The 20100-nt window shown below is 40.6% G+C and overlaps 1 protein-coding gene across 1 annotated transcript; it reads right to left on the bottom strand.

Moving 5' to 3' along the window:
* Positions 1–2753: 2753 nt before the first annotated feature.
* Positions 2754–9008, bottom strand: LOC126768543 (elongation of very long chain fatty acids protein 7-like). Its single transcript, XM_050486720.1, has 6 exons — positions 8839–9008; positions 6637–6827; positions 6324–6461; positions 4679–4784; positions 3718–3854; positions 2754–3093 (listed from the first exon to the last, which is right to left on the bottom strand). Exons 1-6 carry the CDS (start codon positions 8900–8902, stop codon positions 2782–2784), a joined length of 948 nt encoding a protein of 315 aa, XP_050342677.1. The 5' UTR covers positions 8903–9008; the 3' UTR covers positions 2754–2781.
* Positions 9009–20100: the final 11092 nt, after the last annotated feature.

Here is a 20100-nt window from a genome sequence, read left to right as displayed (position 1 = left end):
AATTTCACTAGTAAAAGAGCATTGTATTAATTTATGTAATGGTTCCATGCTATTTATAGCATGGAACCATAAATAAGAAAAAAAAAGAAGTAAAAAAGAGTAGGCCAGGCCTTTAGGCCTTTAGGCCTGGTCTACTCTTTTATTAAGGATACAGTTTCTAATTGATTATGTAATTCATGTGTTTTACAAATTAACGTTTACATGTTTCTTTCTTTCTGTCTCTTAATGTTTACTCGAAAACGAATTTAGTATAGAAAAGTTGTCGCAAGAAATATCGCACTGCGTCATTAATCCTAAAAAAGATTATCGTTAAAATCAAGTAGTAGTTTTTTACACAACAAATAGGCGGGCAGTTTTTTACAAAACAGATAGGCGGCCAGATGGGCCCCGATGGTAAGTGTAAATAATAACCGTTTCTTAAATCAACACACCATCAACATTGTTAACTAGGATGCTATGTCCCTTTGCCTCCAGTTACTCACTCGCCCTTCAAACTGGAACACAACAATTCCAAGTATTGGTGTTAAGCAGTAGAATATCTGATGTAATTTTGTAAAATATTTTAACATCATCATAATCTAAGGCATTACATCGTCGTGAGGGTTTTAGGCTAGTCGAGAAGATTTCTGCAGCTGGAAGTTTCTTTGACTTTCTCACTTCAGTTCTTTACACCTAATTCCTTGAGAACTTTATCTACACCATATTGCTACAGAATTTGGGGCCGCCTCGACATCTACGACCATCAAAGTTACCAGTTACAATTACAGTAATAAAAATGTAAATGTAAATATATTTTTACATTTTAGTCATATTATATAATTTATGTCATAATAGTAATAATGTCCCACTGCTGGGCTAAGGCCTCTTCTCTTTTTTTGAGGAGAAGTTTTGAAGCTTATTCCAGTACGCTGCTCTAATGCGGGTTGGTGGAATACGGCCTATCCCTGGTGATCTTAGTTGGTGAAGATCTCTCGCTGCCGAGTGTGATAAACGGCATGCTTGGTAGCGAGAGGTACTGGTTGGAGACGGTCTCCTTCTGCGAAAATGTCATGAAAAGGGCCTCCACTGACTTGCTTCGCCGAAGAAGACCGGGGAGAAGGCGTCGGCGCTATGCTCATCTTCTCCTCCCGCCGTAAGTGTTGTCGGGGTTAGGGGGTCTTTGTACCCTAAAAACCCCCTAGGATTTGGAGGCCTGCAGAGGCGGGCCAACCGTCGGGGCGTCACGGTAGTATGCACAAGCGATCCCGTGACGCCCCTCGAAAAGGCGGTGTGGGTACCGCTAGTTTTTTAGTGGGTATTCCGGCGCATGCTCGGTACCAGCGAGTCCCACATACCCCCCTACTTCAAGTGGGGGAAACGCGTAAACGCGTTTTTCCAGCAAAAAAAAAAGGTGTTGGTGTAATACACATGTGGCAGAATTCCATTGAAATTAGACACATGCAGGCTTTCTCACGATGTTTTCTATACCGTAAAGCAGGAGCTAAATTATAAACACAAATAATTCTTTGATAAATAATCTTATAACAAATTATATAATACTGTTAAGTACGAAAAAAGTATTGCACATAAAATATGTGAAAACAAATAATAAAAATCCTATGCGATAAAAGTTAAGTTAACGTTAATTTATTTATCACTAGCACTTGGCCCGTAGCTTCGCCCGCGTCGTCATCCAGGTTATAATCGACAATCCAGTTAAACGGGATAAAAAGACGAAAATATGTAAATTCTGTTATATTTCAGCTGTGATAAAACTTGAATTGGTAACAAATATTTACAAGACACACAACTTTTCGTATTTATTATATGAGTATGATTATTATTATTCTAGTAATTAAAGAAAAATGAATTATCTGAACTACTGTAATGCCTCCTTATATACTACATTAGCTGTAATATATCCCTTTGCTAGGACAACGATATCATTGGCAATACGTACCCGTGAACATGCTACGCACAGTTGGTCATTGTTGGTACTTATCAACAAGTAATAGAAAATAATTACAACCCTTCTTGCCTTATCAAACTATAAATAAGGATGAAACTAAACAATTTTAATGCAAACTTAAATCCTTAAACTAAGTAATGGGTAACTTTAAAAGTGAATAGTAATAATCTTTAACATTAACACTAATATTACCAAATTACAACCGAGGTAATAATTGTTAACTAAAGCCACAAAGTATTAAATATTATTAATGTAAATTTTAATATAGTAACAACCTGTGAATGTCCCACTGCTGGGCTAAAGGCCTCCTCTCACTTTTTGAGGAGAAGGTTCGGAGCTTATTCCACCACACTGCTCGAATTCAGTATGGTAGAATACACATGTGTCACAATTTCAGTGAAATTAGACAAATGCAGGTTTCCTCACGATGTCTTCCTTCACCGTCAAGCACAATATGAATTATAATCACAAATTAAGCACATGAAAATTCAGTGCTTGCCTGGGTTTGAACCCACGATCACGATTTAAATTTTAATAGTGAAATAAAAAAAAATCACAACAATCGGGCGGAACGACGACAGAACGACGATAAATTTAAACGAAACGCGAATGCTAACTGCTACTTGCTTTATTTTTGATGTGTATAATGAAGTTCTTTATATATAGTAAAGTTAAATTTATATAATGAAGTTAATTATATTTAATGAAGTTAATTAATATAAATTATTAAATAAATACGTACAAATTAAAAGGAAAAATAGAATTAAATTATATATTTTTAATGTCAATAACAAATTCTTAAATAATATATTTAATTGTTAAGCTATAATCTATTATTTTTTTGTGTTAACCACCTTTGATTCCATTTCGTCCGTTTTAATAATACGTTGGAAAATTTCATGGTTTTCCTTAGCCTTAAAATTATTATTATATCCGACTTCACTTTCACGTGATTCTTCTTCTAGTTTCTTAACGGGAACGGTTGTTTTAGTTTTTTTTATATATGTCTTGATATAAAAGTCCATAAACAGCACTAGTATGAATAGATTCTGCGGTAGGAAGATTGCGACGGTCCATCTGGGATACTCGCAGTTAGGCATAAACGCTATGCTGCCAATGTGCACCACATACAATAAAAACTGTAACTGTAAAGAGTTGGATTATAGAACTAATAATATATATAATACAAAATATATGACTTTAAGGTAAAGATAAGCCAATTGACACGTTTTACGTAGGATATATATTGCAATTCGATACAATAATTTTAGAAATTTTAGGAGTTACTTCAATAAGCATATTAAAATTATGCCTAGTGCGTTTACGATAAGCACAATATGGGTGAATAGTACTGTCACGCGAAGGTATATATATCTAATATTAAGTAACTTAACTATTTACACGTTGTATGACTATAACGTTTTTTTTTGCAGCTGCAAGTCCAGCTGGATAGATGACTGATTAAGACTAGCAGTATGAGACACAGATCAAAAGAGATTCCTAGCAGTGGTTGATCCTGGCTGCAGATGACGATGATGATTATTATGTATGATTACTTATTGGCTAATTAATGCAGTTGTGTAATAACTTCCATCCCCGGTCATGACCATGGGGAACATCTGTACACACTATATGGGTATTTGTCCTGATCTAGATGTTTAATTGTATTTTCTATTGAAGACACAGGGTTATAGAAAGTCTTAGGTGCAACCCTGATCTGTAATGTTTTTAATTATTTATTCTTAATTTATAACAAAGCATAAACTTACTATTTGAATTTGGGTCACAAGCTTCTTAATCCACAACGATTTCTTGACTTTCGGGGCAGCGACAGTTATTAAATAATACGAATACATCACAGCGTGTACGAAAGAATTTATTAAACCAACCGATGTACCATGTCCGCCTGAAAAAAGCGTAATCAATAGTTATAACAACGTTTATAGATAAATTTGTTTAAATTTAAGACAATATGTCGTATTAATTATAACACCATTATAATTGTATTTTCAAGCTGATTATAATAATACAATATGGTTGTATGCTAAAAATTTGGAATAACATAGAATATATATATATATAATAGAAATTTTGTGTTATTTTTTTCATATTATTAAAATATTGTTCGCAAGATGCTTACTTAATGCAAAGTTGTAGTTATTGTTCATAGAAATTAATGACTATTGGTTTAGAAAAGTAAACTAATAGCCTCTAAATATCCTACTGCTTGTTCTCCGTTTGAGGAGAAGGTTTGGAGCTTATTACACAACGTTCCTGCAATGCGGGTTGGTTACACATGTAGCAGAATTACATTGAAATTATATAGATGCAGGTTCTTGATAATTTTTTTCATCGCCAAGCCCGAGAGGAATTAAAAATCAAATTAAACAGAAAACAATTTAGTGGTTCTTGCATGGCTTGAACGCGCAATCATCGATTACATTCACGCGTTTCAACAACTGAAAAATCTAGGCTCTTGCTTGTCAACATTATTTATTAACAAGAACCGAATAATGTCACATTATACGTGAATTTACAAATCTTAACACACCCACGTAAGAGTGTCAGAACAAAAATAGTCATAGCATTGTTGTTTATAGGTCTAGGGGTTATGTAAGGTTAGGTATACAGTCTGATAAATGAGCTACATTAGACTGGCAATGGGATGACCTAGACTGGGATGGGAACTAAGATGTTATACTTCCAAGTAAATCTAGACAAAATATATACCTGGCATGTATGTAACAGCACCCCAAATAAGCATTACCATTCCCGTGTGATGATAAATATGCAGGAACGAAATTTGATTATACTTCTTCCTGAGCACGAAAAATATCTGTAAAACGATATCAAAATTATGAAAAAATGTTCTCCTTCTCTCCCGTTACATACGAAGCCGAGGGCGGAAACTAGTAATTAATAAAATAACATATTTTCTTCTAATTGTACATGTTTCTCTTTAGTGTAGTATTTATGAAATAACTTACATACATTTTATTTATACACATTATAGTGTGCCTATCGTGTTGTATTATTTTCTCCATGTAAAGGTTGAGTGAAAATGGTTACCGTTTCAGCAATAAATACATTTCCTTGTATTTATTTAATAGACTCGTATAAATAATAGGTCTCATAGGTATATAATAAAGACTATTTCTATTAAATTATACTGCCTTTACGAAATTAAGGGTATTTATGACTTTACATAATGCACTTTTAGATTAATGTATTTTTTAGAAAATTTATGAATATTAAAGGACTTTTTGTAGACTGGAAATTGCCTAATGTTACGATAAATATATATATATTTTTAAATCTCGTTGCTATTTGTTATCGCTTTTAATAATTACATTCAAGAAAATAATCCGACTCGAATCTTGAGAATAATTTAGTAGTATTTAGTAGAAATTGATTCATTAAGTATTTGTTTGATTAAAATACCCATCAGAGCAATTTCAGTCACAGCGTTCATTCTCAAGATATACTAGCCTGCGCAGAATATATTATAGTGCACAAGTGCACAAACACAAGTTCACTTTCTATTCCCTCACTCTCATAATCCGATGACGGCAAATCCAATACGATCGGAATGAATTCAGGCGCAAGATGAACGACTTCACGTGCTTTTTGAGGTACGGAAGTGAAAATATTTGCACTTCTAGGCTCTGAGCTGTTACTGAGAATACCTTAACAAATACCCCAATGTCATTAAACCCGGATTTTAAATCCTCGGATCTGACATCGGGGTCAACGACCCTAAAAGCTAGTCGATCAATGAGACTGTCAAGTGTTACTTGTTACACGCAACAAAACAAAAATTTGTAGAAACGAAAAATATATCAACTTTGATACAGAATAGTTAGGTACGTATTCAATATATGCAGTAAATTAAAAGTTAACATAATATTTAAATAACAATTGACATTCTTAGGTGAAATTAAAGCATACTTTAATTGTAATTTAGTTTTACAACAATGAAATGATTGAAATATACATATATGATTGAACTTTAAACTTCAGAAAATATAATATTGTAATTAAGTGGTGATTTTTGTTCGTCTTGTTTTCAATTACAAAAGTGTACCGGTCCCTTTGTAATACGATATAAAAGTGGCAAAAAACATGATTGTTTATACGGATATTTTAAGACAAGAAACATACTTATGTATGTGTGCGCAATATATCTGTGCAAAATTGTTAAAATTTATTTTAAAGATTTGATCCACACATGCAAATAGGTTAAGTTATATAAAGGCTTTTAGAATCAATCAGTTTACTTTCTGAAATAATAGCATACATACAAACATAAAGGGGATAAGGAATTTAACTTTCTATAATACCCTTAAAATAATATAATCTACAAGAATAAACGTACCGTATCCATTAGATCCAAATATTTCGTTAAATAGTAGTAGTAGCTAAGTGTTGCTATATCGATAGCGGTTTTTGAATCCGAGAAGTCGACTGGTTCACAAAACAATTTGTAGTTTGGAATCCATATTTCTATTAATCCCTAATAAAAAAGAGCATAATATTTCAAATTATAAGCGAAAAGCGATAGTTAAATTTCAAAATTTTATTTTGCAATACATTATGATATTTTAGTTTGCAATTTATAAACAAAGCTTCCAAATCGAACATGATGACTATGAAAATTTGTTGGGTTTTATTGTTATAATAATACTCACCACTAAAAATATATAGGCACAGGAAATAACTTGTATCACATTATATATAATCATAATTGTATCTATATTGTAAGCTGGACGATTCTTCATAAACCTAGGTCCCCATTTAAATACAAACATCAAATAAATCGTTAAGACGATAATGCATTGGTATGGCTTGGCAACTAAAAACCAAATTTTCGTCCTCGGATCTATAAAAAAAAATTAAATAATAAAGAGGGTAATGACACTTCACTACGGAAAAATTTGTATGTGCAGTATATTATTTAAATATTTATTATGTTATGTAAATTGTGAGTCGTTAGGTTAGATTTTATGTATTTTTTATTTTTATTTATAAGATAGATTGACACGCCTTCTCACGCTGCCGTTCTGCAATCTCTTCTTTGATATGACACTCTCGCAGAAATAGACCAGCTCCATCCAACACCTCTCACTGTCAAGTCACGTTAATGACGCTCGGTAGCATTAATTAGTTGGACTACGTTTAATTACGGCATACTTGCATTCCTTTTTTAATGCGCTGGTATTTACATTAAGAGATATACATAGAGAGTCTAAACCATGGCTGGGATTTGCCGCCGATGGTACTGCTGCGTACGGGATGATGAGTTTTATGTCCTGAAGCTCCTCATTAGCGATCGAGTCTGCAACGACACTAGATCATCCGGTAAAAAGTAAATTTGCTTCCATTGATAGGATGCAAAAAAGGATCACGTACCATCCCGGTCAGCTGACATGTGGACATGGTGGCAGCCCGCAAAGCGAGGCCACGAAGCGAGGCCACGAAGGGCGTCTAATTGGCACTCTACTCCAGACACAAGAGTAGTCCGAAAACAGCCAATATGAGGCTTGATGGAAACCTGGTACCTACCCGTCCGGATGAGAGGTCAGCTGAAGGTCCAACAGGAAAGATGTATGATCCTCCACGTTTTGAGTTCGCGTTGGCAAAGTAACTAGTTGTGTCAGATCGTATGCCAAGGCGAAATCAACAACAGATCTCCCTGCATGACCACGTACTTCGAATAACTTGGATCACGACCGTACGACCGTACGTGATCCAAGCTCTTCGACGTGGTGGGCATTAAAGTCACCAAAAATTACGATGGAACCGAATCTGTAGCTAGCTGGATGTGCTCAAGGAGTCGGTTAGTTTTAGAATTACCACTATGGATTCGAGGATTATCATCACATTACATCACAGAAGTCCACAGCGAGGATGGAAGAGGTTGCCTTATGATACCTGCTTGTCACGATCATTGACGTGAGCAAAATTAACACCCCCAGGAATTCAGAGAGCAGCCTGGGTATCCCTGCTCAGGTGGTAAACGTAAAGGTGGTAAGCATGGATGCCCAGAATGGGATTAAATGGGATATAATAAGATTTCATGCTGTCGGACCCAGCGGTCTAGCTTGTTCGTCGTATATAGGTGTCAATTCATTTTAATATTATAAAATATCATAGAATTTACAGAAAAACTTCTAATCTAATATAAATGTTTCATTCAACAATTCAATTATAACAGTTTATAGTTTTAGGACAGACTTCCGCTATATATTATCGATATACTATACAGGAAATATACTATATATAATTTTGTATGTTGTAAAAAATAGAGTAAAGGTTAATAATATGTAAAAAAGGACAAACATACAAAGAAAGCTTTTTATTTTTTCAAGGAACTTCGCGGGCTTAAGCAGACCAACTAATCAAAGTTGCATCACAACCGGATGAATGGCTTAGGAAGGCACAGAGGACGAACATACTTTTTTTATTTTGTTAGATGTACAGATATAGCTTATTATGTAGTAGTGTAGTCGGAGAGAACGTTTATGTACAGTACAGTACGGTAACAGCCTGTAAATGTCCCACTGCTGGGCTAAGGCCTCCTCTCCCTTTTTGAGGAGAAGGTTTGGAGCTTATTCCACCACGGTGCTCCAGTGCGGGTTGGTGGAATACACATGTGACAGAATTTCGATGAAATTAGACACATGCAGGTTTCCTCACGATGTTTTTCTTCACCGAAAAGCACGAGATGAATTATAAACAGAAATTAAGCACATGTATATTCAGAGGTGCTTGCCCGGGTTTGAACCCACGTTCATCGGTTAAGATTCACGCGTTCTTACCAATGGGCCATCTCGACTTTTATGTGGATCAACGTTTATGTGGATAGTATTAAATATACTAAAATATCTTACCAGCTAATTTGTTAAATACAAAGTCATAAAACACTCCGAGTTTCTTTATAACTGTTGCCATCATGTAGTAACTAGACCCATAAACTACAGCTCACACAACCTTACAACCTAATAGATACTAAAAATTGATTACAATATTTATAATTGTATAGTCAACACCGATTCGTTTAGTCTCTTTGAACCAACTAAACATTTTTCAAATCACTATATTTTATATGCCATGTATTAGCATTTAAATTAATGTAATTCACTTGAGTTTTTTTTAACATACGTGTTTAAACAATTTTCAATAGTCATGTATAACACAAATTTATTGTCAAATATTAGATACTTAGAAGCCAAGATGGCGCAGGGGTAGTAAGAGCGCGTGAATCTTAACCGATGATCGTGGGTTCAAACCTGGACAAGCACCACTGAATTTTCATGTGCTTAATTTGTGATTATAATTAATCTCGTGCTTGACGGTGAAGGAAAACATAGTGAGGAAACCTGCATGTGTCTAATTTCACTGAACTTCTGCCACATGTATATTCCACCAATCCGCATTGAAGCAGCGTGATGGAATAAGCTCCACAACCTTCTCCTCAAAAAGGGAGAGGAGGCCTTAGCGCAGCAGTGGGACATTCACAGGCTGTAACTGTGTTAGATACTTAACTTACCTACCCCATCATCTTATGTGTAGATATAATTATTATTATTATCGAGGGTGACTTTTTTTAAATCCCTATTAATATAAAAGGACATTTTTTTAAACCTAACTGAAAATAAGATTCTAAGCCAATATACATGTCAGAGGTAATAAATTTAAGCGGATATACGACGTCACTTATTAAAATAGCAACACCACACAACGTGATGTATGTCATGTAGGTTGGTCGGTTGTCAGACGTGTGAAAAATATAAGACTGGTGACTATTTTTTTATGTAGCCCACTGATGGAAATATAAAATATAAAGGAGTATGTCAGTAGCGCGTGTGATAATTTTGTTGAGCGTTTGGTCTCTTGGTCTCTTGCACTCAGGTCAGCGCCAGCGTCAGTGCGCACTGAATATTACATGTGATATACTCGTTTGCTTATGATTTATCTTATAATTTGTCTAATAGATATTTGTGCTTTATAATAAATTTATTTTGTCATCTCTTTATTTATAAGATTTTATTCTCTACTAAAAATCAATAAATTATTATCTGTAGGAACGGAATCTAACACACGACTGTTAGTCGCAATTGCAGTTGTCAAAATCAAAAATCGATTTATCAATGAATCGAGTTGTATGTATCTTTATCTACTTGTGTAAAAAACTAGAGCTTAGTGTGATTTTCGGCAAATCTTCCCAGTTATTGTTGAAACATTTTCATAAAGTTATATTTACTCGAAATATGAGAGCCTTCAAAATATGATCTTTTTTTATATTAGCCGGGAGGGCAAATGACTACTCCTCCTGATGGTAAATAGTAGTAGAGTCTAAACGCGACGACGGCCAGTACAATCGGGAAGAATGTTCTGCACTAGTCGCCCCCGCCTTGCCGGCCCGCAAGATGCCTCTTTACGCCTCGTTTGAAGGAACCTTCACTGGTGGTAGGGCTTTGTGCAAGCTCGTCTGGGTAGGTACCACCCACTCATCAGATATTCTACCGCAAAACAGCAATACTTGATATTGTTGTGTTCCGGTTTGAAGGGTGAGTGAGCCAGTGTAATTACAGGCACAAGGGACATAAAATCTTAGTTCCCAAGGTTGGTGGCGCATTGGATATGTAAGCGATGGTTGACATTTCTTACAATGCTAATGTCTAAGAGCGTTGGTGACCACTTACCATCAGGTGGCCCATATGCTCGTCCGCCTTCCTATTCTATAAAAAAAAACCCGGGTTGTAAGAGGAGGGGAACACGTGAACTGGTAAAGAATTCCATTTTTTGGCTGTGCGACAAAGAAATGGTATGCTGGATACAGTCGATAGAAAGCGCTCAGCGCTGCTATCTCTCGACGCAATTGTAAAGGCTTGAGGGTACTTGTGACCTTTACGTCACCAATAATGCGAACGTGCGGTTCACTGCAACCGATCCAAGGCCTCCAGTAGTTACATAGCGGAGCTATCTCAAAGGTGTGAGCAATATTCAATGCAAGACCGTACCTGTGTTTTTTACAATAGGCACAGTTGTTGTGTCGTGAAAAAACGCCGCACCTTGTTCAGAACTCCGAATTTCTGTGAAGCTGTTTTTATAACAGCTTCGATGGACTCCACCCTTGGACTAAGGTCGCAACGAACGTCAATCCCCAGCATGGCGATTTTAGTAATAAAAGCTGACAATTCCTTCAGTTGAGTGAAAATATTATCGAAATACCTCAACAATTATTAGGAAATAAAAATAATATTATTTATGAGGCGTATAAAAATATTTCCGAAAACATACTCTCAGGTAATATAATATATTGAACTCCGTTATTTTAGCACCTACAAATAATGATTGCACTTTTGATGATCACAATTTGTGATAACGACAATGCCATCAATAACTATCCCATAGTTTTTTGAATTCATTGACTATTAGTGGTTTACCACCACATAAGTTAATATTGAAAGTTAATTACAACATTTTGCTGATTAGAAACTTTAATACAAAAAATCATTAATCAATAGAACAAGAAAAAAAATGCTTCGAACAAAATATGTGTATAAATTAATACGTGCTTTAGAGCTTGAATTTGTGGGCAATAGCAGGGCTCCGGGCGAAAAATAAACTTTTCAGGATGCAGTCCTAACTTCAACAAACAGAAATGTAATATTCATAGTTTTTATAATTGTATAAAAACTAATACAAAGTTTTTATGATTGTACAAAAAGAAATAAAAACCTAGGAAAAAGAAATACAAACCTTGTATTTCTTTTAAAGCGATCAGAACGATAAGTGCTGCAAATATATAATGCAGCCCCCTTTTATTTCATTCTTTCCAAATTTAGGCTTACAGAGCCTAACGTCATTATGACGTTTGTGTTGTTTGCGACCAGTTCTCATGAACCGGATGCGACATATATTAATATTGTATGTTTTGTGATTGTTAAACTTTTATGCTCATGAAGTAATTAATTTTATTTGGTTAAAAATGAAATATTATCTTATTAAACCTTTATCGATTTCACTTAATATTATGATGTTTTAGCTATGTGATTTTATATATGTTTTGTTAATTTTATTATTGGTAGAAAATTAGCTGATAGCTGTTTTTTTCTATATTATATACTTTTTCTATATTATATAGCCGCTTAAGCAGCTTATCGAAAAATGTATGTCAAGTTCAATGGATTTTACATTTGTTTATAATTGCCTGATTTTTTATTATAATAAAACATATAATTCTTTTTTATATCAGTCTTAATTTTATGGATTTGTTTTTTATTTAAATGTTACAACATTTGAAAAAGATAGGTTAATTAAATGAGTAGCCTCGGTGAAGTTCTCTGTGATCTGTGATTTTATTTAGTCTTTGATAGAACCTTTATAACGTTCAAGCCTTAAATAATTTAAAATGAATGATGGTTCAAATTTTAAATAAATTATGGTCGAATATCGAGCACTGGGCGATCACTAGTATTATATTATTATATAAGTAGCTGAACTTTGCAGTTCCACCCGCATGGTAGGGCTTTGTGCAGGAGTCGACGTTCGGACTTTGTTGAGTGAGGTTGTGTTTACTGCGAAGATTGATCGATTTAATGAATTCAAACGGCATCTGGCGTTGTAAAATTATGTTGTTATCTCTAATGCGGCACAACTGGTCATTTTGCTTTGTACATGGACTATTGTTTTGCCCAATGAGTGGTTTTATTGTTTCGGACTAAATCTTTATAGACACTGTTTTTTTTGTTATAGTGCTATTGTTATTCGTGTAGCATTATTTGTTTTCGGCGATGCACGTCGACACTGAGTTGTCGTCCGACGCCTTCATTGGCCTAAAAAGACCTTATGATGGGCTCGCCATTTTTAACTCCGACTCCGATACGGAGACGGAGTCTTGGCTCCCAAAAGTAAGCCTGATACTCGGAGTAAATTAGCGTCGAAAGGGCGTGGTAGTGGCCTCGCTTGGGCTAAGGCCGAGCTCAAGGAGAGGGCATTTGAGTGTTCCTTGAGGAGTAGGGCGTTCAGAAAGTTTCAGAGCGTTTCGCAGGCGATACTGGACTCCGAAGAGTCCGCATCAGAAGCTAGGGAGGATCTTGCGAAGATGAACACAGAGGAACTTTGCGCACAGGCTGGCCACAATGCAGCCCTCATTTTGGACGCCTAATTGAAAACTGCAGGAGTCAGTGACTGTCCTGTAGGGAATAGTTGACGCCTCTCTGCGCTGCTTCAAGTGTATGGACCTAGGCCATACAAACACAGTCTGCCCTTCCAAGGCTAAAAGGGGGGTGCAGCCTCGATATTTCCTCCGTCACTACTCGATATCCGTGTAGTGACGGAGAAAGAATACATTTCACTACCCCTCTCGTTCCCATGGGTGTAGTAAGAGGCGACTAAGGGATATCTGAGCGACCATCTGCTCATCTGGTGGTAGGATGTTAATCATCCACCTGGTTTGTTACCACCGTACGCATGGTGAAAAACTCGTGAAGTGGCTTGCAGCCGCGTTTCGAAGTCAGCCAGCGTACAGCCAGTACCCGAGCGAGTATTGCCGCATGGGTGTTGGTCCAATGGAGACGGCTGTTGAACCAATGCCGGGAGAAACTGTATTGACCTGCCAGACAGGGAGACCCGAAGAAACGGCTGTTCCGCTGGCCGCCCGTGGCATAGTACAGGGGCCTGAGCGTGCCTAACCAGCTCGTGGGGCTGCCCCACCAGGCCACGCATAATCTCGGGGTGGACCGTCGTGCCGGTTGGTGACCGGAAGGTGGGGTCCTGGTGGCCACTTCCGGGGGGGGGTTTGGGGGCCCTTTCGTCCGGCGGGTCAGTGTTTTTTTTCCTTTTGGCAACCACTTGGGGAAACACGCCTCCACACTTTGCCCATCCCTGTCGTGGCAATACTTTGCTCGCTTCACGTCTCTTTTCCATTTTTTTTCCCAAATGGTAGCGCAACAAAACAGAAATAATGGTCGTACAGCGGTGCACATCCCTACCATACCCTCGCTGTTTGAGGTCGAGTTCTCTAACATCCGTGGACTCCACACTAACCTCAACACTGTCCACCACCATCTCGAGACAGCACGGCCAGCAATGTTGTTTCTCACGGAGACACAAATACTCCGTTCTGCCGATACCAGCTACCTTAATTATCCCGGCTACATGCTTGAAGAATCTTTTAAAGCGAAAGCCGGAGTATGCTTGTTCGTCAGGGTGGATGTTTGTTGTCACCGATTGCGCTGCTTGGAGGACCCTCCTTCTCCATGTTGGTGGTACGTGGACCTGGTTCGTCAGAGTCGAGTCTACGTGTGCTTCTACAGATCCCACAATGGTGACTTGGAGACAAGCCGATTATTTGACCATCTTAGTCGGGTGGCAGATGCTGCGCAAGAGCAATTTCCTAACGCGGAATTGGTGTTTTTGGGGTATTTTCATGCTCACCACGAATCATGGTTGAGATCCCTCAAAACTGACCATGCTGAAAGGACTGCTCATGCTTTTGCTCTCACACATGACTTGACCCAACTGGTTGATCAGCCCACCAGGATCCCAGACATTGATGGGCAAGCACCTTCTCTACTGCACCTTCTGCTTACTTCTCACCCGGTGGAATATCAGGTTGTGGATTAGGCTCCTCTTGGCTCTTCGGATCACAGCCTTATATCTAACAGAGTGCCACAGGCCAAGCTGCCGCCACTAGCGGTAAGCAAACGTCGCGTTTGGCACTATAAGTCGGCAAATTGGGACGGTATGCGCGATTACTATGCGTCGGTCCCTTGGTAGGAACGTTGCTTCAGTGGGAATGACCCGATAGCTAGTGCCGCTGTTGTTGCTGACGAGATCATGTTGGGAATGGAATACTACATTCCTAGCTCAGATCTCGTCAGTAGGGGTACGCGTAACCGTTGGTTCACTCGTGAATGTACCGATGCTGTATCATCTAAGGCGTATCTGTATAATAAGGCGGCATATCGCAAGTGGATCAACGGCTGCATTAGCAGGGCATCTAACATTGACTAGCATAGAATTGAATAGCATTGAAAGCAAACTACAATAAAAATTCCAAGTCCTGTAGAAAGGCATACACGAGAGCGGATGCACAGCGCATTGTACAGATTGGTCATGACCTTGTTTTGCATCCTAGGGGCTCCCGTAGCTTCTGGCGTCTGACCAAGTCTGTGCAAAACAATTTCTGCCAACCTTCGCTGCCACCGCTCAGAAATCCGGACGGATCGCTAGCTCACAGTCCGCAAGAGCAAGCTGATCTCCTGACTAAACTCTTTGCCGATAATTCCGTCATCGATGATTGTAGTGCGCTGCCACCTACAATACCTTCATGTGGCCATACGATGCCTGACGTCAAAATCAGGCAACGTGATGTGCATGCGGAGCTGCAATCACTTGATGTACGGAAAGCTAGCGGTCCCGATGGAATACCAGCCATAGTGCGGAAGAAGTGCGCAGCGGAGCTGTCTCCTATGTCAACGCGCCTGTTCCAACTTTCTCTCTCTTCGAGATGTGTGCCGGAGGCTTGGAGGAGAGCTAATGTGCAAGCGGTTTCCAAAAAATTGGATCGGTCTGATCCGACAAATTATCGGCCAATAGCTATCACCTCAGTACTTTGTAAGGTGATGGAACGGATTCTAAACAACCAACTGATCCATTGCCTAGAAGATCACTTTCTACTTAATGATCGTCAGTACGGGTTTCGACCAAAACGGTCCCCAGGTGATCTTCTAACGTACGTAACACACCTCCGGGGTGAAGCTATCGACAAGCATGGAGAATCGTTGGCTGTCAGCTTTGATATCTCCAAGGCTTTCGACAGGGTCTGGCACAGGAGTCTTCTCTCCAAGCTGCCGTCATATGGTCTGCCTGCTCAGCTATGCGCCTGGACTGCCAGCTTCCTACACAAGCGTAGCCTTTGTGTTTTAGTTGATGGTTGCGCTTCACCATTCTATGTAGTGAAAGCTGGGGTCCCCCAGGGATCTGTGCTATCTCCCACACTCTTTCTTTTGCATATCAATGATATGCTCTCCCTTGGGAACATACATTGCTATGCAGATGATAGTACAGTGCATGGTGGATACCACGGACGCGCAGTGGCTGGGCGGGCGCAAACTGAGGAGAGGCGGGAGAATCTTGTCATTGAACTCGATAGGACGTTAGAGCTCATCGCCAAATGGGGTTCTGATAATCTTGTTGAGTTTAATGCCAAGAAAACACAGGTATGCGCTCTCACTGCGAAAAAATCAACATTTTCCCCTCTTCCCTCCCTCTGTGGTACTCCGCTGGTGATGCAAAGCAAAATCGCCATGCTGGGGATTGACGTTCGCTGCGACCTTAGTCCAAGGGATTACATCGAGGCTGTTATAAAAACAGCTTCACAGAAACTCGGAGTTCTGAACAAGGTGCGGCGTTTTTTCACGCCACAACAACTGTGCCTGCTGTACAAAACACAGGTATGGTCTTGCGTGGAATATTGCTCGCACCTTTAGGATGGCTCCGCTAAGTACCTACTGGAGGCCTTGGACCGGTTGCAGCGACGTACCGTACGCATTACTGGCGACGTAAAGGTCACAAACACCCTTGAACCTTTACAATTGCGTCTTGAGATAGCAGCACTGAGCGCTTTCTATCGACTGTATCACGGCGAGTGCTCTGAGGAATTATTCTCTCTAATTCCTGCTTCCCCATTCCTTCTTAGTTCCACGCGAGCTGGTTCTCGATGTCACCGCCTAACTGTGACATCAATTCCATCGCGAACAAAAAAATTTAGCAACTCCTTTCTTTGTCGCACTTCCAAAAAATGGAATTCCTTACCAGCTCACGCGTTCCCCTCCTGTTACAAGCCAGGTTCCTTCAAACGAGGCGTGAAGAGGCATCTTGCGGGCCGGCAAGGCGAAGGCGGCTAGTGCAGAACGTTTTTCCCGTCTGTACTGGCCATCGTCGCGTTTGGACTCTACTACCACTTACCATCAAGTGGAGTAGAGTCATTTGCCCTCCCGGCGAATAAAAAAAAAATAGCTACAAATCAGCGGGTTGCACTGGAAAGCTGCGCTGCGCTGTTTGTGCAGATGCCGGCAAGCCCTCCGGGCACGTGATGGCGACTAGGGAGTGCAATCCACCCATCACAAAGGGTAAGGTTGTCTTAGGCAGCAAGACCACCAACAACGTTGGATGGCGCCAGACCGAGGAGGAAACTGCTATGTCGACATGAGAGAAGTACACAGATTCCTTCAGACGAATATCAACTGTGCTGGGGCTCAGTGCCACTGCAGTCAATGGTGGAGTGGGGGATCGACCTGACTGTGGCCTGCGAGCCCTATTACGTCCCTCCATTATCTCACTGGGTAGGAAACCTGGAGACACCGTGGCGGTCGTCACTCGGAGTGGAACGGGTCCTCTTACTCATTGAGAGGGGCTCAGGATACGAAGTGGCGGGATGGGGGAGTATTCAGTTGTAGGTACGTACTTCTCTCCCAACCGCAGCCTGGCAGAGTTCGATATTTTTCTCGACTCTGTCAGGGTGGTGGTAACGAGACAGTCACCAAGACCGACTATGGTCCTCGGTGACTTCAATGCCAAGTCACGGGCCGGGAGGAAGGGCTTTCCAGGTGTGGGCTTTACTTTCTTGCCTGTCCCTACTTAACAAAAGGCAGGTTCTAACCTGTGTGAGTCATCAGGGCGGTTCCGTGGTGGACCTATCGTTCGTCACCCTTGTCGCTGCACGCAGAGTGAGGTATTGAAGGGTGGAATAAAAGGTGGAGACTCTGTCGGACCACAGATATATCCGATTCAAGATCTCTGCCTCCCACAGGCCAACCCTGAGGGTGCCAACCACGCTCCTGAGGTGGTCTCTTGGCCAGCTTGATCGCGAGCTGGTCAAGGAGGCTGCCATAGCGATGGAGTTCCGCGGGAAGTTGAGAGGGCGCCTATGTAGAAGAGCTGGCTAGCTGCATCCGCAACGCTCTCAAGGAGATGTGCGATGCGGCCATGCCGAGGGCCCGTTGTAGGGCACCGCGCCGTCAGGTGTACTGGTAGTCACCCGAAATTGCTAAACTTCGAGTGACGTGCAACCGAGCGCGGAGGGTCCGCTGTAAAACGGCTTCGACACGGAATAAGAGGAACAGTGGCTGGCCGCTTACCGCCATCTTAAAAAAGAGTTGCAACTGGTGATATGTCGGGCCAAGGAACGAGTGAGGGAGGAGATGCTAGCTGACCTGAATAGGAATCCATGGGGGCGCCCGTACCATGGTGTGCGAGGTAACGTTAGCACCCACGGCGCTCCCGTGACGGAAATGATGCTGCCGGAGCCTCTGCTGCACCTGGTCGGGGAGCTTTTTCCCCTTCCGAGTGAGCATGTCCTTCCGCTAATGGCTCCTCGCTCCGTGATTGAAGAACAAATTGTGGCTCCACTACATGGCCCTAGATAGTCTGAGGGTCAGAACCACTGCGCCGGGTCCGGATGGAGTGCCAGGACGTGTTCTGCGAGACGCTCTGGAACACCTAGGTGGAAGGCTTCGGGAACTATTTGACAAGTGTCTTTCCAGCGGGCAATTCCCGACGTAACGAAATTTTTCGACGTAAGGTAGGCTGTGGCGTTCCACAGGAGTCGGTTCTCGGCCCAATCCTGTAGAATGTCGTCTTTGACTGGCTCTTGCAGGCATCTGTACATCCCGGGATGGTGCTGTTATGCTACGCGGATAACACTACTCACGGCAGCGGGGCGAAATTTCCAAGAGGCGGCCCTCCTGGCCGAAGTCAGAACGATGGACCGGATAGAAATGTTGGGCTTGAAGGTCTCCATCTCTAAAACGGAGGCCCTCTTATTCCACGTTGGGGCCCCCCTCGTGAAGCGTGTATCACAGTCCAAGGGACATTGATAAAGGTGAAGGCCCAGATGAGGTAACTGGGTCTGATCCTGGACGAAAGATAGAGCTTCAGGCAACACTTTGTCCAACTGAGCTTTGTCCGCCTTAGGCCGCCTCCTACCTATTGTGGAAGGGCCGGAATCACCATGCCGGCGCTTATATGCCGGTGTACTGCGCTCCATGGCGCTATATGGCGCACCTATATGGGTAGACGCTCTTACCGCTCGTAATAGAGCTCTTCTGCGGAGACCATAGAGAGTTATAGCGGTGAGAGCGGTACGAGGTTACCATACGGTGTCGTGAACGGCGGCGACATTTCTTGTGAGTGATCCGCTCTGGGAACTCCAGGCCAGGCTGGGGTTAGGAGGGTACCTCCCTACCCCGAGAACTCCCTTGGAATGGAGGCCCGCTTGAGCGGGCCAACCGTCGGTGCGTCACGGTAGGATACGCAAGCGATCCCATGACGCCTCCTCGACAAGACGGAGTAGGTACCGCTGGTTTTTTAGAGGATATTCCGGCGCCTTCAGCGCCGGCGAGTAAACCTCATGTGTGACCAATAGTTGTGCCAACTTAAATAACTACTTGCGATGGAAGCGCAGCAGTGCGGTTCTTTTTTTTTTATATTCGCCGGGAGGGCAAATGACTCTACTCCACCTGATGGTAAGTGGTAGTAGAGTCCAAACGCGACGACGGCCAGTACAGACGGGAAAAACGTTCTGCACTAGCCGCCTTCGCCTTGCCGGCCCGCAAGATGCCTCTTCACGCCTCGTTTGAAGGAACCCGGGTTGTAAGAGGAGGGGAACACGTTCTATAAAAACTCATTCAATAACCGACTTATGGCGATGAACATTATGATGCGCGTATTCTTTAAATTATAATTATTGTTGGCAATGTCGCATATCGCGTTCTGACATTTCATAACCGTTTCCCGCGGTGAGTATTGAGTTTGTTCTTACAGAATAGCAGAATACAGATCCTTTTTTCTGTATTTAAAGGTTAGTTTAAAATAAAATCTATAGATGATGTTGTTTGTGTTTCTATGTATGTGATGATGTTTGTGTCCTTAAGCTACACTAACTGGAAATCCCAAATAAAATTTTTTGAGACCGTTTCTCCTGGAGTTATATTTTCCAATCTATAATCATATTATTTAAAATGCAGCACAGATATATGTTCAATTTCATTCGAAATAATGTTATCTTAAAAAAATATAATTTTTAAATATATTATATTTTCAATAAATTAATTATCGTTGAATTTTGTTACACTCTGTAT

This window comes from Nymphalis io, chromosome 5 (genome assembly GCF_905147045.1).
Source record: "Nymphalis io chromosome 5, ilAglIoxx1.1, whole genome shotgun sequence".
Classification (NCBI taxonomy): domain Eukaryota; kingdom Metazoa; phylum Arthropoda; class Insecta; order Lepidoptera; family Nymphalidae; genus Nymphalis; species Nymphalis io.
The sequence above is the reverse complement of the archived record's forward strand: the minus strand, read 5'-3'. Positions and strand labels throughout refer to the sequence as shown.

What these genes read in the sequence shown, in the direction of transcription:
- LOC126768543 (XM_050486720.1), bottom strand. Translation starts at nt 8,902, where the DNA reads ATGATGGCAACAGTTATAAAGAAACTCGGAGTGTTTTATGACTTTGTA. An exon ending in TGTATTTAACAAATTAGCTG is followed by an intron (nt 6,828 to 8,838) that starts GTAAGATATTTT and finishes TTTTTTTTATAG; the next exon opens with ATCCGAGGACGAAAATTTGG. An exon ending in TGCTGTTACATACATGCCAG is followed by an intron (nt 3,855 to 4,678) that starts GTATATATTTTG and finishes CGCTTTTTTCAG; the next exon opens with GCGGACATGGTACATCGGTT.